Genomic DNA, 17,818 nt, shown 5'->3' on the forward strand with positions numbered 1-17,818 from the left:
TATAGAGAAATCTGTAGCATTAAATTACCTAAAATTACAAAAGAAGGTTGAAAATCAATCATCTCAGTTTCCATTGAAAGACTAGAAGCAGAAGCAAATTAAACACAAATAAAGTAAAAGGAAATATATAATAAAGGACAGAAATTTTAAAATGGAAAGCAAATACATAATACAGAAAATCAGCAAAGCCTAAAGTTGGTGCTTTTTGTATGACTGTATTTGCAGAAAGAAACTGGAAGAACTCACAAGAAACTAAGCGTTACATGTGGAGGGGTTGGGGGGATGAAGGGTGCAACTCTTCACTGTACTTTGTTTTGATTTTCTGAGCCATTATCTATTAAAAAAATTTTAATACCCATCCAGTGCTGTTTCAAACCATATTGGATCCTGAGGCCAAAAATCACAAAACATATGTGCCTCTATATACACTTATCAAAATATCTTCCTATGTTTTGAACAAGATGGGAAAAGTTAATGAAAGCACTACAATTAAAAAAAATGACTATATATAAAGTCCACATTGCCCAGTCTGTTTGCACAACATTGTCAACCTGCACAAAGTAGGATGCGATGGCCTCATGGCCCAGGAACCACGAGCTGATTGGAAATGACTGTTCCCAACACACGATAACTCTGGGTTATAAAACAAGCAATAGCTTTCTCATTTAAAATTTTGATATTTTGTTCATCATGGATTTTTTTGCATTAATTTAATTTTTTAAAAATATTGCATTACAGGGGCCGGCCTGGTGGTGTAGTGGTTAAATTCATGCGCTCCACTTGGGTGGCCCGGGGTTTGCGGGTTTGGATCCCAGGCGTGGACCTATGCACCACTCATCAAGCCGTGCTGTTGTGGCAACCCATATACAAAATAGAGGAAGATGGGCACAGATGTTGGCTCAGGGCTAATCTTCCTCACCAAAAAAAACAACTACATATTGCATTACAATCTTATTTATCTTGATTACAATAGTATTTATCTTTTTTTTTTTTTTAATTTTATTTTTTCCCCCAAAGCCCCAGCAGATAGTTGTATGTCATAGATGCACGTCCGTCTAGTTGCTGTATGTGGGACGCGGCCTCAGCATGGCCGGAGAAGCGGTGCGTGTGTGCGCGCCCGGGATCCGAACCCGGGCCGCCAGCAGCAGAGCGCGTGCACTTAACCGCTGAGCCACGGGCCGGCCCCTATAGTATTTATCTTGATTACTGAGTTTTTTGGTGCCCTCTTAAATTTTGCACCCAAGGTGAATGAATGCCTCGCTTGCCTCACCCTATTCCCCACTCGGAACACATTATGTGGGACCATTTGGAGCTGGGAGAGTTGGAATGGGAGGAGATTCAGAGTGATTTTCATCATGCTCAAGGAAAGCAAAGAATCTTTGTGGACATACACATTAAAAAACTCATTAAGGGACTATATTGGAAGATTTAGGAAAATTCTAAAACTTCGTTTGTACTTTTTTTACTCAGGATTACAGCCTGGAGTTACTGGGCAATTCGGGTCTTCATCTTTGTGACTAAGGAAATCAACAGAGACATCCGTTTGTTACCCAGTCTCATGCTAGGATTCTCCATTTGGGACTCTGGAAGCCTCATTTCCGGGGCCCTTGAGGGAATCATGAGCCTCCTGACAAGGTCCAAGAACCCAATACCCAACTATAGCTGCCGTGCTCACCCTCCTCTCCTTGCTCTGATTGGGGAATCTCAGTCAGCACTGTCCATCCCCATGGCGAGACTGCTGCGACTATATAAATTTCCCCAGGTGAGTGACTTGGAAGCCCCTTCTCATTTCTTATCACCTTTTACCCACCAACTTGACTCTTCTCTCAAAGTCACAAAGTCAGAGTTCTTTCTCTCGTTACAGAAAGCAGCCCTGCTCAAAATATAAACAAGCACACAGGCATTCATTCCTACAGATTCAGCAAACATTTCCCTCAAAATATTATACTATCCTATTGTTAAATATCCAACTAGCATTCATCTTGCAATTTTCCACAACCCATCTTAAGTTGCTCAGAATATAGGATTTTGGCAACGTGAGGATGAGTGGAGACAGGTGAAGATTCTTGCCATCCATAGTTGTAGATAAGAAGGTCCAATGAAAGGAAAACTAGCCAAGGAAACCTCTCGAACTTGCCCCACAGAATCGCAGAATGACATCTGTGGCATGGAGAATCCAACTCTGGACTGAATCATCTGAAAGTGCACGGACCTATATGGCATTAAAATCTCAAACCTTAAGGTTTCAAGATGAATCTAAATATTACAGAATATGAGGTTGTGAATAAACATATTGATTCAATGTATTTATTGAATATATGATTTTATATTCAATATAACATTGACTCAATTTACTTGATTACCACAAGCGACTGATCATGATTAAAAAGTACTATAAGGCATACTTCCTATCATTAAAAGCATGATCTAGATATATTGGGAAGAAATGTTGCAGGACTGAATATGATAGTGGACAACTTAGTTCAACTAAAACTAAGAGCTTTGAAAACTGGCAGAAATGAGTGCTCAGGTAAGCATGGGTTAAAACAGGAGCTAAGGATAAGAATAGTGGGTAACATTTATATAGTGCTTGCTTTTTGTAAGGTACTATTCTCATCACTTTACATTTAGTAAGTAGCTCATTTAATCCATAGAACCATGGATAGGTACTATTATTTTTCCCATTTTACGGATGAGGGTGAAGTATAGAGAGGTTGGGTGACCACCCTAAGTCACAGCTGGTCAGTGGCAGACCTGCGACTTAAATTCAGGCAATCTGGCTCCAGAGTCTTTGCTGCCTTTCTAAACATATGTGTAATACTCACTCAGGTAGAGAGGAGGCAAGCTAATCTAGACAAAGAAAAATAATGATATAAATGTGCAGTGAAGCTGCTTCACAGTCATTTAACTTGAACAAATCCAACTGTATGGGCTTGGCCAAAAAAGAAGGAGTGGGAGAAAAATGAGAAGGAAGAAAAGGAGAGGTGGAGGAAAGAAAACGGTAATTTATGTAGTCCTGGAGGTTGTCTGTCCTTCTACGTAGAGGGATTATGCTCATAGGCAATGGATACAGTGAAGCCTGAAACAGTCCCTGTGCAGTGAGGAAAATGACATTGAGAGTGTGGAAATACAGCTATGCTAGTGGGCTGGGCAGAAATTCCTTTTCTGGGTAGTATTTTTTTTTAATTAAAATTATATATCCAAACTCAAAAGCAGAAAAAGGAGTTCCTTTTGTGTGTGTGAGGATGAAAATAAAATGGACTTCAACTTATCTGTAATGTTTTCTTTATTTTAATCAAAACTGAGAAGAAAAGGCAATTATGAAATATTAACATTCTTAACGGTGAAAACAATTGTGTTTGCTACATTTCTGGAGCCAAACTGCCTGGGCTTAAATCTGAGCTCTGCTACTTACTTGTCATGTGATCTTGGGCAAAATATTTAATGTCTCTGTGACCCAGTTTCCTCATCTGTAAAATGAGGACAATGATGGCACCTACTTCATAGAGTTGTTATGTGGATCCAGTAAATAAATTCATGGAAAGTACATAAAATTCATGTGTCCCTGGCACAAAGGGAAATCCTCAATAAATGTTAAGTGGTCGGTGACAACTTTGTTCATAGTTTCAAGGAGGAAAATGAAAAATTTTTGAGAGTCATGGGAAGTAATTGAGAGCCATGAGAAAACACTGACCAAAGAGAAGTTCAGGGAAATAATTAAAGTATTCTGCAGGAGACCAAGATGTTGATGACTAGGAAGATGTTTAAGCCAGGAAGGGCCTTAGAATCTTCATGTGTTTGCTGAAAGGAGCTAAGCAGTGATCACTTAATTGATTTAATCTCAGAGTATGGTCCCCATAGAGAATGATGTATATTACTGTATATATTTTATATATATATTTGCCGTATACAGTTGTATATTCAAAATCCGGTATACTGTACTTTTGGGGCAAGGTAAAAGATTTTAAAAAAGTAATTTTGAAGTCATTTAATTTATCTTACCATCTAATTTTTAGAACCTACCCTCCACTTAAGATGTATTTTCACAATAATTAGAATGTTTGGGAAATAATAAGGTAACTGGTTTGGCTGAATCATGATAGAAAAAGGCATGATTCATATTGGGAGGATCCTGAACACTAGGGTAGGAAATATGGACTTTATTTTTGGGCCTTAAGAAGCCAATGAATTTTTTTCCTAAGCAGAGGGATGACCTTGGTGAAATATCATATAGTAGGAGACCAAAATTTTGGGGGACATACCTATTCCAAAGTTGTAAAAGTACAGTCGTAATAATTATTTCAGCCTCAGCATCTTCTGGGTGCATTTTTTGGTTTTTCTTCCCAACATGTGAATTAAGAATACAATATTGTAATTCACCTTCTTGAAATGGTTATAACTTACCAAAACATAAAGTGGCCAAAACTATCACAGCTTACGCATCATTCAGTAGCACAGCTGTGAGGTTACTGCAATTATCACAAGCTGGTGATACACACCAGCTTGTCCATATCATGCTGACAGAGCCATTGTTACATCACCTATTGGTCACATTCAGCTCTCAGATTTACTGTCTCCCTGCTTCACATGCATAGGAAATCTTGCTTCAGTTGTTTCAATCGTGATTTTCTTTAATGGGTGATCATCGAAAAAATCCTTTTAGAAATTTACTTTTACTTGGCTACTTTCTATATTTAAGTTCCCAGATGTAAAGTAAATCAGTCAATCAATCTTCTTTTGTATTCTTGATAATTCAGCGATGGACCGACCAATTTACAGACAAATTGCACTAAAAAAAACAATAACCAGAGCATTTAAGAAAAGAATAAAATTGTTACAAAGCAACTATGTATTAAAAGTCATCTGTTGATTGTAATTATATGATTGAAATCAATGGATTCCACCTTATTTGTGCTGCACTATAGCAATGCCTCTCCCCCTTGACAATCAAACATGTAGCTCATGTGGTCCCACATCCATCACGTGCCATCTCTTCCTCCCACAGACCTGCCTAAGAGGAAAGTGATGGCTAGTAAGAGTCATGCATAATTGGGAGTGGAGAGGGAGGGTATTTGCAGGGTTGAGGATTCTCACAGGAATTAAAACTGTGAAGGTGAGTGCATGGAAGGCAGAGGGAGGGTACGTCACTGGGATTGTGCCACATCACACCACGTTCTAATTTTCTACCAAAAGAAAGTTCAGTTAAGAAACAAAAATAACAATTTATTTGAACAGGTTATCAACTTTTGACTATTTTTGTCAAATTATGTGGAATTCTGTGTGCCTAGGTCCTTACACTTGTGCCAGTTTTACACTATTATGTTGTCACCTAATAAATGTGTTCCTAAATGCTGAATTCAGCTTTAATCAAATATCAAAATCAAATATTTGCATGAAATCCCACTTGAACCATGTTTTGACCAGTTAAAAGTTAATTGTAATTTGAGGCTATCCCTGACTTTGTTCTGCCTCCAGATCTATTACCCTGTTTAACTGAGAGTCAGTTGTATTTGAAAGATTAACTTGTCATCAGGATTTAGGTTGAAATGTTTGAGGATTTAGGGTGAAATATTCTAGCGAAGAAGCAGCAAGTAGATGACGTGATTGTACGTCATCACTTAACGTGATTGTAATACGTGATTGTAAGAAGATGTGATTGTAATACATCAGTGGCACCTAAAGCCAAACTTACTTTGGTAGTTGAGAGAATGGAAAGAGGGAGCATATATGAAATAAATTACATGTAAATTATTGGCAGAACTTGTGGAAGCTTAGGGATATAATAGATTCAAGATGTTCTAAGTTAGGTACACAAGACACCACTGAGGCAAAAAGGGAAGTTAGGTTAGGAAGTCAACGTTGAAGGGAGAGAAAGACAAATAAATGAAAAAGTCTGACAAGCATTGGAGGATGAAGAGAATATAATATGTGCCTCTACAATAAAGCAGGAAATTAGATGGTTAACTTGGGATATGACTATTGCAAGTCATACCCTCCTATTTGGTGGGTGTCTTTAGACTCTGGGAATCCAAAGAATGTTCAACCCCCATTTCTAACTCAGAAACCTATTATATTTCTATCACATGGCCTAAATCCATTTGCACAGAAAGAGCCTTCTGAGTGTATTATATAAAGGAGAAGTTCTCAAGTTTTAGCAGGCATGAGGATCACCTGCAGTGCTTGAAAAAATTCACTCCGCTGGGCCTCTCCTCTAGAGATTCTCATTCAGTAGATTGGGCTTGGGACCAGTGAACCTGCATTTTAACATGCATCTCAGATAATTTCTGATGCAGACGACTGACCACGATTTGTAAAACACTTGTAAAATCTACAAATGTGTGAAGACAAAAGAAATGGTTTTCCAATTAAAAATCATCTCATTTCTCAAGGCTGTTTGCATAGAGAAGCTATGATTCTGAAGCTCTATTTCCATCAGTACTTTGAGTTCTTAGGCCCTATCTTCTAAACTGGCTGTCCCTTAGTATCAGAAATAGGTTTGCCTTCAATCTTGGGAATTAAACTCTAAGAGGTATGCACTAGTGGAACCAACATCACCTTGTTGTGATACACTTTCAGGGTAGTTATTACTAGACTACTATTCTTCACACTATAATGAAAATGAATTAAACACACTATACTGCCTCCCCCCAGAAGTTTAGGGAGAAATTATTTACAGGGGCTGAGAATTGTTCCACTTTTATTTAGAATGTAATTAAACTAGAGAAAAAAATTTACATGTATGTTATGATTTAGTATAGAAAATCATCATAAAAAGAATAAATTTTAGTATTCTTTCTATGTGCTTCTGTCAGAATTCATTTCTGATTTCTGAAAAAGATGTGTTTACTTTCCAGGTCAGTTATACATCTACTGCAGTCAGCCTCAGTGATAAGACTGAGTTCCCTTCCTTCCTAAGGACAATATCCAGTGACCAATCCTGGGCCCAGGGTGTGGCCCTACTCCTGAGCTACTTTAACTGGACTCGGGTGGGCATTGTGACTCAAGATGATGATTTTGGAATCCAAGGGAGCTCCTTGTTGATCACTGAGCTGGAGAAAATGGGAGCCTGTAAGGAATTCCTAATTACCATTCCCACCTCCAAGTCCTGGGAGAACATAGAATATAACAAGGAACTGCTAAGAGCATCAACTGCAAAGGTCATTGTGATGTTTCTTATCAGCCTGAGTGTTCCCTGTACCTATGAGAGAGTCTCATTGAGTGATATAAGGGGGAAGATATGGATAAGAAGCAGTGTCCAAGAAAACGAAGTTAAACTGTCTAATGTGGGCAAGTCCCACATTACCCCCCAGACCATCACCATCTTTAGATCTGAGATCATAATTCCAGGCTTCTCAGAATTCCTTTTTTTGTGTGTGTGAGGAGATCAGCCCTGTGCTAACATCTGCCAATCCTCCTCTTTTTTGCTGAGGAAGACTGGCCCTGGGCTAACATCCGTGCCCATCTTCCTCCACTTTATATGGGACGCCACCACAGCATGGCTTGCCAAGCAGTGCGTAGGTGTGCGCCCGGGATCCGAACCGGCGAACCCCGGGCCGCTGCAGTGGAGCGCGCACACTTAACTGCTTGCGCCACCAGGCCGGCCCCTCAGAATTCCTTAATCAAATGCATCCTTCCAAGTACAAGGAAAATATGTTCATAGAGACATTTTGGGAAGAGAATTTTGGGTGTAAGTGGCCTAGTCAAGACCTTGATCTCCAGAGAAATAGCACGGACACTGGAGAGGTCAAATTTTGCACAAAAACAGAGCATCTACAAGGACAGTTCATGAGTACTTTGGTACAGACTTACAACACCTACACTGCTGTCTACAGCATTGCCCATGCTTTTCAAGACCTGAGTTCTTGGGATGATGGGAGGAGGCCCTTTAAAAACAGGACATGTGGAAAGGACAGAGATGTCCAACTCTGGCAGGTGAGAAACTTAAACAATCAGCCTTCAAAGAGATTACTCAATGCTGGGAGAAGGTGTCTGTTCTCCTTCCAGCATGTCTTTTTGCTGCTCCCACCCCCTGATTTGAAAGAGTGTGATTATAGAATTGCAATGGGAAAACTAACCTGAACCTTCACGAGATGGTAGCAAGTAAGCCAGTTCCTTCTTCTGGTCCATCAAATTCAACAATTTACTACTCCTGGGCTGGTAGGAATCAGTAAACAGTCTTCTCTGCTAGACAGGTCACTTGCTTGATAGTGCTAGAGGTGAAAGGGGGTGAAAATAGGAGAGTAATTCCATCATCCAGGACCAAGAAGTCCTCCTGATATGATTTCAGCTTTCAATCTCCCTGTAAATTAGAGAACAACCTAAGTGTACATGAAATAGCTTGAATTTTTCCCTTTGAGAGTGTGGGCTTTTGAAAAATTACTCTTTCTGTGATGTTAGTCCAGGTCTTCCAAGAAGCATATACCAAGATGGGATGAAACATGCAAGGATTTTATCAGGAGACATGCCTATGACAAAGGAAGTAGAGTGAGAGCTTGTAAAGCTAGGTAGAGCCCAAGATGCAAGATGCAAGTCTGACTGCAAGTGAAGGAGAAGAGAGAGAAGGTCAGTGGAAGCATCCTACGCTGCCCTGCAGTCTAAGGAAAGTCCAGGAAAGCCTTCAGGGAGTCTTTGAGCCAATGTCAGCTGTCAAATGTAAAAGTGTAAAAATATGACAGAGTACATGGAAAAAATACATAGAATAAATGTCTCTCAACTTAGGTAAGGCCATAACCTGTACCCAAAACTGGATTTTCATTGATAAGAATGCTTCATGGTATAGGATTATTGACCTCTCTCATGCAGCTCTAGTGGATATTCCTCAAACAAGGTAGTTTCCTTAGTAGCACACTACAATTTGGCCAAACTGTGTTTTGGATCCAGGCATGTTTTCATGGTTGATTTTGTAAGACAAAACAGATAAAGTAGAATCTCTATTTGTCCTAACTCGATTTTTCTCTCTAACCCCAGGAAAGAGTGAGGGCACTGGAGTTATGAATGGTGAAAAGGAGGAACATATTCTTGCCATCATGGCCCTTACTAGCAAGTGAAATACTATTTCTGCAGGCCAGGAATCTAGTTTACCACAGAGTCTGCTGATGGCTCTGTTCTCCATGGTGGGAGGTATAGCTAGCAGGAACACATGGATTTCCACCAATTCACTGGTTGTGTTAGCAGGCTGACCACAGAGGTATGTGTATGGTGGTCCTCGGAAAGCAGACAAGTGGACAGGAAGATGCACTATTGACCTCTGGGCCTACTCACAAACTGAGCTCAGAAACACATAACGGAATCTCCCAATCTGCATTCCCCATCCCCCTCCAACCTGCAAGTGACCTTGACTTACAGCTTGTCCTGTACAACTGCATCTGAAGGGAAAAGAGGATCAAGGTCTTGGTATCACTGGTAAATCTCTTCTGCCAGGAAGTTGCAGGAGCTACAGTGTTGATGACACTTGGTGTGCTGGCACGAACCTTGGGTGGCAGTACTGTGAGCTGCACTCTGAATGCTTAGAGCTGAAGGCCACTGTGGGAAATGGGATCAAGCCTGGGGCTTGGAACTCTGTTGGACACGGACCTCAAGTTCATCCCCAGCCACTTCAGGCCTGAAAATGTACTGGTAGGTGACAGAGCTTGGGGTCATGGAGAGCATGCTTAAAACTCTGGAAATTCCCCTAAGAGCCAGAAAGCCAGTGCTCACAGTTGCACAGGTACCAGCTCCAGTAGCACAGAGTCCAGAAGGAAACATGTAGCACACTCAGGCTGATGTTTGCAAATGGCTTTAGGGGTAGAAATAAGCAAAAATTTTCCACTGGTTCAGGAAGGAAATTTCTGAACAATTGTTTTGGAGTTTGGAGTTTTGAAGGCTGGGATAGGCAGAGGCTCATGGTTGACTTGATACATGGGGCTGCAAAATGTGGACCAATGATGATCCAACGGACAGAGCCTGTGGGTAAGATCGAAGTAGTAAGGTAGTTAAGAGTAAAATTGAAATGCCAGTGCAAAGATACTAGACATTAAGCAGAACACAGGTACCTCATAACAGGAACCTGGAGAAAGAGATTAAGAATAGAGCCTGGAGATACATCTTGCAGCACAGAGGCATGGATACAAGCATTTTATACAGCACGTGAGGGGGTATAAAGCATACTCTGCCAGTATAAAGAAAGACAGAAGGACTGGCCCATTCCAGGGGAGGATTAGTTATTTAAATCACCAAATTTAAGGAAGTGGGACAAATTCTAGTAAGATCCAGGATAGGACCAATATCTAGGAGGGTCCAGTCTAAGGGCTGGTGGACAGTCTAGGTGAGGCCTTTGTTAAAGTTGCACATAATGGACTGAGATTCTTTCAGATTTCGCAGGAGAAATAACATAATGTTCTATAGCCCAGTACAGATAGGAAGTGGCTGGCAGGAACCAGATAAGGGAGTCAGGACACCAGCAAACTTGGTTTAAAGCTAGTGACAGTGGTACCTGTGTTCTGCCTAGTCCCAGAGATGAATTAGAGTGTAAACTAAGAAGAAAGCAACAGGGACACAAGTCCTACCAAGGTGAGAGACAGGCAGGAAAACAGGTCTCAAGGCTCATCTGAGCACCTAATAAATGCTTTGCTCATTCCCAGACAGATGGAAGAGATTATAATGTCCTCACTTTCTTGTTCACTGCTGTTACTCCTATGGCCTGCATGTGATGAGCCTGGCATGTAATGTTGAAAGTGAGAAGGAAGCAAGCAAGCAAACAAAGAGGCAGATTCTTTCCAGACCCTATTTGTTAGTTGGAAAAATCTCAAATAAAATGCTATGAAAGTTCTCAAAGCTCCAGGGAGAAGCAGGGCCCATCTTGTAAGCAGTTTGTGATATTAATAACAGCTGGGTGGAGCTGGTCCTGGGGCAGGCAGAAATGGGCATCCGTAAGTTTGGGAAGTAGATGAGAACTCTGCCTCTCCCTTCTCCACCTCTTTCTATGCTCCCTCATCTTCCACGGGCCTTCTCGGTTTTAGTCTGACTTGAGAAATAAAACACTGGCACATCCATTCAATAGTACATTAAAAAAAATTGTCTCAGCTATTAGATGCCATTAAGTTAAGAAAATAGACAGATGAGAAATGTCAAATGCACAGAGACTCCTCATAAAGGTACTCTTCCAACACAGGGCATATTAAGTTCTGAGTAATATTGAAAATATTTAACAGTGTATGGCATGAGCACCACCCAATCTGAACAGACCCTGCATAATCAGAATAGATGGTGGCAGGAATACTGTAGTGGTGTGTGCCAGTTGAAAAAAAGCCCCACTTTTACTAAATTGATGGTATAAAAGATATTTGCAGAGGACTAATTGTGAGCAGACAGATTTTTTATGAGACATGGATTGAAAAATAAAGTATTGATTGGGAGGAAACAGAAGACCATAGTGTGATAGTATTGAAAAACTAAAGCTTTTCTTTCAGAGCTCCATCCCTATTCCTGGTCTCCACCTTCTGTGAAGAATAGGAATACAATTATGTGGAAGTTCATACATCTAAAAAAAACATCCAATTCCCAGAGGATAGAGAGATCAAAGAAGGATGAGTGATACATCATAAGTGCTCAGTGAATCCTTCTGATTCCATTTCAGTTTAACAGAATGTGTTATGAGTAACACTACCAAAATTTAAGAGAAGCAGGAGACCCAAATAAATGGAACAAGTGACATGAAGTTTCTAAAATCCATTTTGTCTGTTTTCAAACTCAGCAGGTAGCTTTGCATCAGACCATGCAGATAATCAGAAACAATCAAACCTTTAACTTTTTTTAGATTAACTCTATCCTAACCCATCCATTCCTCCTGTCTTGGAGGGCATCCCATTCCTTTTCAAGGCTAATTGGTATTCCTATGCTTCTGAGCTCATCCACTCAAGCATCTTGAGAGAATCTGAGTCACCAATATCATATTTCTAAATTAAAAAAAAGAATAATATATTAATTTTCTCAGCTCCATTAATATAAATTTTTAAAACCTAGATGAAATGCATAATTTTCTATGCAAATATAATTTGCCAAAAGTGGCCCCAGTAAAGAAAGTCTAAACAGAGCAATCTCCTTAGAGAAGAAATAAAGAATGCTGAAAAAAAATCTAGACTCAGATGGTTTCACAGTCGAATTCTACCAAAATTTGTAAAGATTTGATTATCTCAATACTTCTTAAACTTAACAGAGAATGAGGGAAAAAAAGAAAGTTCTATATTTTAAACAAGTATAAAATTAAGGCTTAATAGAAATTGCATAAAAATAAAACTACAAACCATTCTCTTATGAATATCAATATAAAAGTACTAAAAAAAAAATTAGCCAACAGAATGCAATATCACATTTAAAAATATATCATGACCAAATTGAGTTTATTACAGAAATGCAAGAATAGTTCAATATTAGCAAACCTATTAGCATGTCTAAGGAGAAAAAAAATGATCACTTCTACAAATAATAAAATGGCATTTAATAAAAATAAATTATTAATTTTTATATTAATATAAAATATAAAATAAACGTATTATTAATTTTTTTTACAAAGCTCCTTAAAATAGGCATTGATAGAGTCTTTTTTTAACATAGCAGAATATATATATATAAAGTCATTTCAAAGCCAGCATTTTATTCAATGGGGAGACACTAGTAGCAAGTCTACTAAAATTGGGCATAATGCAAGAATGATTACTATTGCCATTACCATTTAATATTTATATAGGAGACATTGTCCAAAACCATTAGACAGGAAAAGGCAACTAGAAGCCTAAAATTTCTAAAGGCAAAAGAAAACTAGATCTTGTGTACCTAGAAAACCTAAGAGAATTAAAACAATAACTACAAACCAAAAAGGATTCAATAACGTCACCGACTAACTGCCCTGAGTAACTCAAAGAAGGTTTCAAAAGTACTTAACTGTTTCTCAAAGTTGTTTTTTGGTTATGTTAAGAGATGCAATCACCAACTGCCCTGAACTGGTCCAAACCCCACCGCAACAGCGAGGCATATGCAGACAGGCCAAGAAGTGTCCAAAAGTTACCTTTGTTTCATTTCGATGTTAAGGTCTCTGCCCCGGGAGGAGCTTAAGCCTTGTTAGTATAACATATAATGTATGTGAAAGCATGTTTTCAAACTACACCTGCGTGAGCTTATACCCAGCTCTACACATGATGACAAAACTTTTCTTTTGAATGTTCATTCCCCATCCAAAATAAAGGCCCCTGCTTTCCCTTCCTTGAGGAGCCATGGCTTTGGAAGTGATTCCCCATGGTCTCCTTTATTTGCTGCAAATAAATTTTACTTTGTATGACAACTACTTCTGGTGACGGCTTTGATTTCAACTCACCAAGAAGCAAACCCACTTTGGTTTGGTAACAATGTAGCAAGTTATAAAATTAACATACAAAAATCAGTAGCCTTCATATACACAAAACTCTTAGTTAGAAAATTTGTAAATGAGAAGACTTCATTTACAATAGCAACAAAAAAGAGAAAACTCCAAGAAATAATTTATCAAGAAATGTGAAAAAAATTTTATGAGGAAAACTTTAAAACACCTCTGAAAGAAAAAAGTGCACTTGAATAAATGAAAAGACATTTATTCTTAGAAGACTCAGTGTCATAAAGTTGTCAATTATCCCTAAGTTAATTTATAATGTTAGCATGATACCAATATAAGTAGGGTTTTTTCTGCAGCTGTATTTATTGATTCTAAAGCTCGTGGAAAAATAAAAAAGCAGATATAATAACAATAATAAAAAAACTCTGAAAAAGAGCAAATAAATTTTTCTACCATTTATAAAAACATACATAAAGCCTTTCTAATTAAAACAGTGTGATATTGGCGTATGAATAGATAGACAGACAAATGGAACAGAATTGAAAGTCCAGATATGGTCCAAGAATATGTGAAAATTTAGTGTATGATATAAGTGGCATCCTATATCAATGGGGAAAGACAGCCTTTTTAAAAATATATTTTTTTCATTACTGGATAACTTTTTGGAAAAAGGTTAAATTTAAATCCGTGACTTCCACCACATACCAGGTTAAACTCCAAATGGATTAGAGATTTACATATTAAAGAAGCAGAAGGAGAAGAAGAGGAAGAGGAGAAGGAAGAGGAGGTGGAGGAGGGGAAGGAGGAGGGGGGGAGGAGGAAGAAGAAGAAGCCAAAAAAGTGTGAATTCACTTTTAACCTGGGAATGGAAATATTTCTTTTTTCTTTTTCTTTTTTTTTTTTTGGTATTTCTTTTTTTTCTTTTCATTGCAGTAACATTGGTTTATAACATTGTATAAATTTCAGGTGTACATCATTATACTTCTATTTCTGCATAGATTGCATCATGTTCTCACGTTCACCACCCAAATACTAATTACAATCCATCATCACACACATGTGCCTAATTATCCCTTTTGCCCTCCTCCCACCCTCTTCCCCTCTGGCAACCATCAATCTAATCTCTGTCTCTATGTGTTTGTTTGTTGTTGTTTTTATCTACTACTTGTGAGTGAGATCATACGGTATTTGACCTTGGAGAAGTATTTCTAATGATGTCTCAAAATCCAAAATCCGTAACCTATACCCCAAGAGAAAAACATCCAAATACAATTATAGACAGTTCATTAAAACAAAATGCAAATGGATTTTAAACATGTGAAAATTTCAACTGCACTAATGATAAAAGAAGGGCACATTAAAACTACACTGAGGGCCGGCTCCGTGGCTTAGCGGTTGGGTGCGCGCGCTCTGATGCTGGCGGCCCCGGTTCGGATCCCGGGAGCGCCCCGAGGCACCACTTCTCCATCCAACGTGAGGCCGAGTCCCACGTACAGCAACTAGAAGGATGTGAACCTATGACATACAACTATCTACTGGGGCTTTGGGGGGAAAAAACTGAATAAATAAAATCTTTAAAAAAAAAAAAAAAAAAAAAAAAAAAAAAAACTACACTGAGTTTGGGCCAGCCTGGTGGCGTAGTGGTTAAGTTTGCGTGCTGTGCTTCAGTGGCCTGAGGTTCGCTGGTTTGGATTCCAGGCATGGACCTACACGCTGCTCATCAAGCCATGCTGTGGTGGTGTCCCACATACAAAATAGAGGAAGATTGGCACAGATGTTAGCTCAGAGACAATCTTCCTCACCAAAAAACCCCCTCCCAAAACCCACAAAACTATACTGAGTTTCCTCTTCTGGCTACGATGCAGTTACTGGGACCAGACTGACTTACTGAACTCATAAAAAACTATAAAACTAGACAGAATATATTAAAAAATGTTTTCAGGCCTTGGACAACAGGCAGTGCAGACCCATGATTCCCTGAGCAAAAGGAAATAAGTGAGGTGAGGCCTATGATTGCTCTGGCCTTCTAACTGGAGGCACTTTCTAGACCACAGTGCAAAGGAGGAAGAACCCAAACAGACCATAGCAGGCTCTCGGAGTTGAGGAGACAGAGACTTGAATTCAAGGAGGCAGAGGTAGCTGGGACTTGGGTAGAGAATCCTAGAGAGCCAAAAGCTACATAGAGAAAGAGCTCTGGAGATCTCCATAAGGGGTCCTCTTGAGTCTGTTCCTGGCAGCCTCAATGCCAGCCAAAGAATGAGCAGGAAGCTATAACCTGAATAATTCTCAGAGCTCACCCAGAGCTGGGATAGAGCTCTATCCCACTCTCTATCATGGAGCTAGAGATACATAGAGAGTCCTCACTGAACACCTGAGACATTTTGTAGAGATCCTAGAAGGATAATGCTAGTAGTTTAGTAAAATGCTGATACTAATAATTTAGTAAGAGTACTAAATGAGCCCTAGAATACTTCAAGATCTGCTCAAGCTTTCAAGCCAAGATTATACTCTTTTTGGGGTGACTCACCCTTACAAATCTTAAAAACAAGCCTTAAAAGAATTAAGCTGATCTGAAAGTAGTCTGAACTGTCTGCCAGGAAAATTTAAAAAACAGCAAAACAGTGTTTTTTTTTTTTATTGTGGTAAAATATACATAACATAAAATTTACCTTTTTAATCATTTTTAAGTGTACAGATATGTGGCATTAAGTACATTCACGTTGTTGTGCAACCATTGCCACCATCCATCTCCAGAACTTTTTTCATCTTCCCAAACTGAAACTCTGCACCCATTAAACACTAACTCTCCATTTCCCCCTCCCCTCACCCCCTGGCAGCCACCCTTCTACTTTCTGTTTCTTTGAATGTGATTACTCTAAGTACCTCATATAACTGGAATCATAAAAAATATTTGTCTTTTTATGTCTGGCCTATTTCACTTAGCGTAATGTCCTTGAGGTTCATCTATGTTGTAGCATTTGTCAGAATTTCCTTCCTATTTAAGGTTGAATAATATTCCATTGTATGGATATACCACAATTTGTTTATCCATTCATCTGTCCAGGACACTTGGGTTATGTCCACCTTTTGGCTATTGTGAATAATGCTATTATGAACATGGGTGTACAAATATCTGTTTGAGTCACTGCTTTTAATTCTTTGGGGTATTTACATAGAAGTGGAATTTCTGGATCATGTGGTTCTAATGCTTTTTAAAGGAAGACAACAAATTCTAACACTCAATGTAAAATTTATAATGTTTAGCATCCAATAAAAAATTAATAGATAAAGAAAAAGGAAAATGTAATCTAAAACCAGGAAAATAATCAGTCAATAGAAACAGATCCAGAAATGACAGAAATTATGGAATTAGGAGACAAAGACTTTAAAATAACTATTATGAATATGTTCAAAGATTTAAAAGAAAGCATAAACATAATGAACAGAAAAGTACAAGGTAATAGAAATAAATGGAATTTCTATACATAAAAACAACAGCAGCAATATTGAAAGGATCAGTGAGCTTAAAGAGTGCTTATTATTGATCTCCTCCCCATAATGGTCTTATCTCATAAGCACTGGGAGACTGGAAAATTCCTCTCTTCTTTTTCCAATGTTTTAGCATAACTCTTTAGCCTCCTGCTCCATGTAGCTTCGATATCAGTAGACAGGGAAACTATCCCTGAGTTTGAGGCCCCCAAGTCTCCAATGTTGTCACTTTTAGCACAGCATAATTGTCAAAAGCTCAACTGATTTTTCTGTCTGAGATCAGTGGCCTTGTGCCTGGACCAAGTTCTAAATACTCTGAGTAACATTTAAATGTGTAATATTTGAAACTTAAGAGTGCCTGGCACATTGTAGACACTCAAATATTAAGTGAATGAATGAATTTCATTGTTTTTCCTGATTTTCTTAAGTGTCTTTTGGAAGTTCAGCTGCTACAACACTGAGTCAATGAATATCTGTATTCATCTAAAGATGTTTGGAAAACTGAAGGTTTTCTTCCTAATACTTCAGGAACATTTACTGTGTGCCAGGCATTGTTCTAAGCACTTTACATATATTAACTCATTTAATACTCATAACAACCCTATGAAATTCATAGTATTAATCTCCTCATTTTCCATGCACGGAAACTAAGGCACAAAGGAGTTAAGCAATTTGTCCCAGGTCAAACAACTATTATGATACTGGTAAAATGCTATATATCTATAGTGGTTTTGATCCATGGGAATCAAGACTTAAAGGGAGATTTCATAGAATACCTCAAAAAGATTTTTCTTTTTAAAAAAATCTGTATTCTCTCTTACTTTTTTTCTTTACTAAATATATGGAATCCTATCAAAGATTTTAATTAGTTCTACTATCAATTACAACTAATTGCCACTGTGAAATAGTCCTATGTTGCTTTGTATAAATAACAGAATTCATGTAACAGAAAATTAAGTAATTTCAAATAATATAATTTCAGATAAA

The 17,818-nt window shown here is 38.5% G+C and overlaps 1 protein-coding gene across 2 annotated transcripts in view; it reads left to right on the plus strand.

The window, feature by feature from the left end:
- LOC101400417 (uncharacterized) overlaps window positions 1–7,291 on the plus strand; it is a 35,003-nt gene extending 27,712 nt beyond the window's left edge. The window contains exons 4-5 of one of the 2 annotated variants that reach the window (XR_015548615.1): window positions 1,471–1,762; window positions 6,855–7,291. Coding sequence is in view for 1 of the 2 variants with exons in the window: in XM_087417577.1 (XP_087273703.1) it covers window positions 1,471–1,517 (47 nt within the window). In the remaining variant the exon portion in view is untranslated. Of the gene's footprint in view, window positions 1–1,470; window positions 4,913–6,854 lie in introns of those variants that run through there. The other variant, XM_087417577.1, reaches the window with a different exon arrangement.
- Window positions 7,292–17,818: the final 10,527 nt, after the last annotated feature.

The sequence above is a fragment of the Ceratotherium simum genome, chromosome 26 (genome assembly GCF_057802395.1).
Source record: "Ceratotherium simum simum isolate JZ-2026a chromosome 26, ASM5780239v1, whole genome shotgun sequence".
In the NCBI taxonomy this organism is placed as follows: domain Eukaryota; kingdom Metazoa; phylum Chordata; class Mammalia; order Perissodactyla; family Rhinocerotidae; genus Ceratotherium; species Ceratotherium simum.